The sequence below is a fragment of the Bison bison genome, unplaced genomic scaffold (assembly GCF_000754665.1).
Source record: "Bison bison bison isolate TAMUID 2011002044 unplaced genomic scaffold, Bison_UMD1.0 scf7180017864492, whole genome shotgun sequence".
NCBI lineage: Eukaryota > Metazoa > Chordata > Mammalia > Artiodactyla > Bovidae > Bison > Bison bison.
Window position 1 is genome coordinate 9,769,981 of NW_011495051.1, and position 6,850 is coordinate 9,776,830.

General features: G+C 51.1%; 1 protein-coding gene across 2 annotated transcripts in view; it reads left to right on the plus strand.

Annotated features, from left to right (window-relative positions):
• The window catches only part of SRGAP3 (SLIT-ROBO Rho GTPase activating protein 3), a 243,994-nt gene extending 243,217 nt beyond the window's left edge, over window positions 1–777 (plus strand). The window contains exon 24 of one of the 2 annotated variants that reach the window (XM_010828406.1): window positions 1–777. In XM_010828406.1, the coding sequence (XP_010826708.1) occupies window positions 1–371 (371 nt within the window). In that variant the 3' untranslated portion in view covers window positions 372–777. The other variant, XM_010828404.1, reaches the window with a different exon arrangement.
• The last annotated feature ends 6,073 nt before the right edge of the window (window positions 778–6,850 follow it).

The window sequence follows — 6,850 nt, forward strand, 5'->3', positions numbered from 1 at the left end:
AGCTGGAGAGGCAGAACACGGTCAAGCAGGCGCCAGATGTGGTGCTGGACACCCTGGAGCCCCTGAAGAACCCGCCAGGCCCCATCAGCTCGGAACCGGCCAGTCCCCTGCACACCATAGTTATCCGCGACCCCGACGCCGCCATGCGCCGCAGCAGCAGCAGCTCCACCGAGATGATGACCACCTTCAAGCCAGCCCTGTCCGCCCGCTTGGCCGGCGCCCAGCTGCGCCCGCCCCCCATGCGGCCGGTGCGACCCGTGGTCCAGCATCGGTCCAGCAGCAGCAGCAGCTCGGGAGTAGGCAGCCCAGCCGTGACGCCCACCGAGAAGATGTTCCCCAACAGCTCGGCTGACAAGTCGGGCACCATGTGACCTGCGGGATGGCGGGCACCGCCCTGGCCCGCTGCGGCCCGCCGTGGCCAAGGGTGGCCTCAGTGACTTCCGCGTCCTCCCAGGGCTCCCGGCTTTGTCGGGCAGGGACCAGAAGGTCAGCCTGGGAGCGGGTCTGTGCGGAGCTGAGTCCCAGGTCGAGCCGCAGCGCGCCTTCAGTCACATGGACCCGCCCGCTTCCCTCCCGCGTACACACAGACACCCGAGCAAGCGGTGAGGCGCGGTACCCCGGCTGGAGCGATTCCCGAGATCACGGCCCGTGTTAAATGGCTTCGCCCACTTATCGTCACTGGAAAATTCTTCTCTCGACATTCTCTCTACATGCATATATACGTGTATATGTATGCGTGCGCATATGTACACGTATGTATGAATGTATGTGTCTGTAGGTGTGTGTATATATATATATATTTATGCATCTATATACATATACTAGATCTGGACACACATACAAAATGTATATAGGATCTCCTTTTTCTTTTTATGAAACTTAGATTTACCTCAGACCCATGCCACCAAACATCTCCCGCTGAGTTATTTGGTGGGATTTGCAGGGACTTTTCTGGGAGAATTTAAAGGCCCACAGTAACTGCGAATGAAGCAATATACCACTAACCTGCAGAAAAACAAAACCAGTCTCCCACTGTCTCCAGAAGTCGTGGCCTTCCAGAACAGTCTGCCCCTAAAGGAAGTGTGGGGCAGGCGGCACCCTGGGCAGGCTGCTCCCACTGGTGGGGACCACTTCACAGAGCCCCCTCCCCATCCACGCCCCAGAGACCCTGCCTTTCCACCCGGAGGCCAAGACCAATTGCACCCTCAAAAGCATGGAGGACGTTGGCAAGAAGAGCCCTGACCTCAGCGGCCTGTGTTCGTTAGTAGAAGAGGGGATGGTGAGAGCCTGAGCCCCATCGTAGCACAGTATTATGTGTGGTTGGGAAAAAGGAAAAAAACAAAAAAACCAAACACAGTGATGTGGAACACTTCAAAACCTAGAAACGCTGTAGGAACAATTCTGTGGTAACTATAGAGGTTTAACTTATACCATTTTCAAAATATTTAATTTTTTCTTTTCCTCTTTCTACTAATTATACTGTGTCAGATTCTGGAACTAAACAGGCAAGGAGAGTTTGAGTCCCATCGTTTTTTAATTTGAAATCAGGCCGTGATGCGCTCTGGCTGTTGGCCTTTTGCATGAAGCACACAGGGCTGTAAGTACACAGCTCAGACCAGGCCTGGGGAGGGAGTCCTTGTCACCTGCCATCCAAGAGAATGCTTCGGTGGAGTTTATGCAGTGAAATAGCTGCCTCCTCCCCCTTCCCTTCCCTTTCACCCACCTCCTCCAGCGCATTTAACAAAATTGAAAATATGGGGAAAGAATTGGGTGGGGGGGGGCGTGTCACCTCATTGAGCCTCAGTTTCCTGCTCCATAAAATGTGAGCAAGCAAACCGTGCAACCTAGGAAGCACTGTACCAACACGACTGCTCTTTTCATGGTCATCAGTAAGGTGAAAACCACCTAGCACCTTCCTTTTGAAACCTCCTAATGGCATTTGAGAAGTAGGCAGTGGAATTTTCCTACCAGCTTCATAAGAGTCATGAAGCACAATCCTGCAGATAAGTCACCTCTTGACACTCCATCATTACCATGTCAGCCCATTGGATTAAGTTTTGCCCTCTCCTCTGGTCCCCAGAGAGGGAGTCGTATGAAGCCACATTTACCTGGGTGTGTAGGGATGGTGAGCCACACTGCCTTGCCTGAAGAACTGGCCTTGAGAGTAGGGAGGAATAAGGACACAAAAAAAGAATGCCAGGGAGAGGCTAGTGACAAATTCGACCTTCTTTGTTTTGCCTAGAGTTGGAAATGAAAGAGCCTCAGACCGAGCTAGGAGCCCTCTGCTATTTAGCATATAAAGCAATCCCCCCTCCCCCCACTGCATTACAGTTTAGGGAAGGAAACAAGGCCTTAGGATGGCTACGACTTGCCCAAGATTTAATAGATGGCTGAGGGTGCGGCTGGGTCTGGCTCCTAAAGCCATTTATTTGCAAGGATTCTGTGATGTCCAGCCAGGACAAGAGACTTCTCATTTCTACCCCAGAGAGACTCCCAGACCTTAAATACAGTGGCTTCCTGTGCAAAGTATCACATTCTCTGCCATGACTACCAGATGAAACATGAAAATTTGAGTTGACAGATCTGTTGCCTGATATACATAACACCAGTCAGGTCATGTGGGTTTTCCTCTGAATTGACTGACTTACTGAATTTAGGCCTGCCTTTCACCGAATTACCTACCTGAAGGACAGGGCCTGTTTTCTTTAAGCACCTGTTTTTCCATTGGGAAATGGCCAATGAGCTCACATTTAGGCAAACTCACACCCCACTTATCCAGCTCCAAATCTGAGCCTTGACGCAGAACCAAATGGAAAAATATTGCCCCCCCCGCCCCTCATCTGGCTCTCTGCATGTCTCAGGCCCCCTCCACACGCACCCAGGCCCGCCCACGGTCATGAGCATTGGCATTCTCTTCTGACTCCTGCCTGTGTTAGTCCACTATATATTGCTGTATTTGCTTAAATGCTGGAAAGTAACTGTTAAAATGTGAAACTGTAATTTTTAAAAAGGCTACAATGAAATTATAGCCAATGCCACTCACCAAATCTTTGCACCTAGTAGATAGATCAATGTAAAAAAAACAAATACCAGAAACCTAACTGTACAGTGAGTGTGGGGGAAATGTAGTAACCTAGTTAGTAGTCCTCAGTATAACCAATTGTACAAGGGGAAGTGGTGTTTACCTACCTGTCCATCACCATTACTGGAAGCTGTACTGAGCAGTTCATTGATAACGGGCAATTTTTTTTTGTTTTTTGTTTTTGTTTTGCTCTTCACAGAATGATTTCTTAACCTTCAATTTACCCTGAGGTCAAGCCTTTTGTCTTTCTGTGTTACCGGTGTTCAGTCTCTTTTAGGAATGAACCAGCAAGATGTTCATTTAAAACTGACCAAAGAACAAATTCATTCCTGGTCTAGTTTCCTGGGCCTGGGGCCCAGCCTCCGGCCGCTAAGGACCTTTCTTGGATAAAATTGAGAACGAGCCGTGCTTCCTACCCCACACCCCCTCTCTCCCTTTAGTCCCCTTTCCTCTTAAAGAGCTGCTCTGAACTGTGGGATTCTGTGAAAAATTCTTGCCTTTCCTTGTTTTCAGTGCTAACGATTTCTCACCTTGAAGCGCCTTTTGAACCCCGGACAGAGCGCACAACTGGAGGGAATTGTCAGCTTGGGAATTAGACTTGGGGTGGGGGTGGGGGGTCTTTTCTCTGAGGTCACTGGGCCCTCAGGGGCAGGAGAGCAATGGATTCCCACCAGGTTCCTATCCCATGAAGAAATCTGAGTGGGAAGAGACGCAGGGAAGTGGAGCCATCCCTCGGCTGCCGGCCGGAACCAGCAGCTCAGTGATCTGCCTTATAAACACTCCCCAACTGGTTGGTGGTACCCATGTGGGGCCAGTGCGGGGAAGGGCCTGGCGCAGGGCTTGCTTCCCTTTTGGAGGCCCTCAGAGTGCCTTGTCGGGGGGGGTATTTCTTTCTCATTCAGGAGGCATGGATGCAGAGGACTTCCTGGGTCCTGGTCGTTACCTGGCGCTCAGTGCATGGACTTGGCTGTTGGAAAACCACGAAGACTAACGTAATGGTTCTTCCTCTTAGTCTCTCTGTCCCTGACTTTTCACACTAGAGCAAATGCCTCACCCTCCTGAGAAACCCAGAAAGAAGATATGGCTGGGTCACGACTATGTGGGGGGGGGAAGCTGCTGGGGTCAGGGAGGAGGGGTCGGGGGAAAAAGCTAGGAAGGGGTGAGCCGAGGTGTTGCTGAGATGATTTTCTGCTGTGCAGAGCTAGTGCTGATGTCTCATGTCAACTTCCCTGGTTCTCTGGGGTCCCCGCTCCTCTGAGCAGCTGCGTAGAGAATTCCCCACATATCCAAAGCTGCTGGGGGAGCTGGGGGCGGGCGAGGGACTTTGCTGCCAGGTCGGGGTCCTCCTTGCCTCCCCGAAGTTGATCAAGTTGATCTGCCAGCGTCCTGGTCCTGCCGTCTCATCCTTTGGGACTGCTCCTTGCTGATGCCTCCTCTCCGTGTGAACTGCCCGAGGCAAACGACGACCTTGAACCAGAACGGCCAGGGTGCACTTTACTTTCCTTGGAAGGAAGTAGCTTCTGGCCAGGGTTTCTGCTCAGGCTCTAGTCCCCGGCAGTGTGACTGTTTACACGGTTTGGCAATAGGTTCAGTTCTGATTGCTTCAGAGTGGCTGGTCTATTTAGTTTCCTTTGGTTTCCTTCCTCCCCAAACTGTCAGGAAAATCAAACTGAAACCACCCTAGGAAATTGCTGGTTGCCTCTCCCCATGTGGTGATAAGTGTTTCCCTCTCCCGGACATCGTTTCTCTCCCTTACAACCCAGCGCCCGTGCCGTAGAGTGTCTGACTGGATCCTCTGTTGCGTATTCTCATGGTGCCTGCTGGTTTGATGTGGAGCTACCCTGTGAAATAAAACAGCTTAACTTTTCCCAAATGTGCTCCGGTGGCTTTTTGGAAGGGTGAGGTGGCCTGTCGGGGATGGGGAGGGGGCAGGTGTTCCTACCCTCCAGTTCTTGGTCCATGTGCTTCCAACCAGGAAGCATCCCTGAAGTATTCCTTAGCTCAGACCCAACAGGGTGAAGGCCAAGGTCCAAGGAAGGCTGCGTCCTCTGCGGAGCTAACTGGAAGAGGTAAGTGAGGGGTGCCTGCTGGGAACTGTGAGAGCAGAGGCAAGTAGGAGAGGGAGCTGCCATCTGCAGAGAAGCCTTCCAGAGTTTATGACAAATCACCAGAGGCCACAGGATACTACTTCCAGTGTGACAGCATATGTGTCTACACACGTGATACAGCCCTGGACTTTTTTACGTGTGTGTGAAGCGTCCGTTGATCACTTACATCTGCCCCGTGCACGTGTGCTAAGTTGCTTCAGTCGTGTCTGACTCTTTGTAACCCTATGGACTGTAGACCCCCAGGCTCCTCTGTCCATTGGTTTCTCTAGGCAAGAATACTGGAGTTGGTTGCCATGGCCTCCTCCAGGGGATCTTCCTGACCCAGGGATCAAAACTGTGTCTCTTAGTCTCCTGTACTGGCAGGCTTGTTTTTTTACCACTAGGGTCACCTGGGAAGCTATTTCTTCCCCAGGCACTAGGTTAAGCCTTTATGTGCATTTTCTCATCAAATTCTCAAAACCGCTCTTGAAGGTAAGTAACTGGCTTCCCTGGTGGCTCAGCAGTAAAGAATCTGCCTATAATGCAGGAGATGCAGGAGACAAGGGTTCGATCCCTGGTTCGGAAAGATACTGTGGAGAAGGAAACGGCAACCCACTCTAGTATTCTTGCTTGGGAAATCCTATGGACAGACAAACCTGGAGGGCTACAGTCCATAGGGTTGCAAAGAGTTGGACACAATTTAGCGACTAAACAACAAATCCTTCTTAAACCCCATTCTGCAGAAGAGAAACGGAGGCTCTGAGAGACTAAACAACTTGTCCAAGGTCAGGCTAGGAAGTGAAGGAGCCCTCATCTAAGCCTAGTCCATCTAACCCTGCAGCCTTATACGTTCATTGTCCTGCCTTCCCTGGAGCAAGTTCATCACAGCAGGGTTAGCAGCAGGCTCCCATGATTAAGGTAGCTCTCTGTGGGCAGAAGTCCAGGAAGACCTCAGGGCCTTGCCTTTCCCATGAGCCCTCTGACTGATCTTGACTTTGAAGAGAACAAGATCTTCTGCTAGCCTCAGGGAGTCCATCAGTAACCCCATAGCTACTCAATGCTCCGTGGCGGCCTCTAGCTAATTCCAGGCTCTGACAGGTTGAAACCTGCTGAGGGGCTGGATTTGGGGTGCATTCTGTAATCTATTTACTGGCTCAAAGCAACCATGCTCACTTGAGAACCCCACAGCAGAATCCTCTCGTTCATTCAACAAGGATGTGGGAAGCACCTTTGTATGAGCCTTGCCCCAAGCTGGCTGCTGGGGAAACAGATGAATGAGACCCAGTTCCTACCCTAAGGTTGCTCACGGTCTAATTGCACAAGACGATCACTCCAGAATCCTGAAATTAACTTTGGCTCCTCATGACAGTGTTCAAAATGACGGCATCTCTGACCCACAGAGGCACAAAGAAAAGGCATGTTTTAGCTGCCTGATGGCTTTGCCAGCCACAAAGCAGCCCTTTACTGGACTGCTTACTTCAGGGCATATCTGTTTAGGATTCTGTGAATGACAGACTATCCAACCCAAACAGCCTTAAGGAAAGAGAATTTATTGGCCCATACTGCTGGGAACTCCAGGCTAGGACAAGGTCCAGGCACAGATGTTCGGAGCGTGGTGCTGTCTCCTAGCCACAGTCCCTTCCTCTCAGGTGGGCTTTGCTGAGCTCTGCCTGTTAGCTCG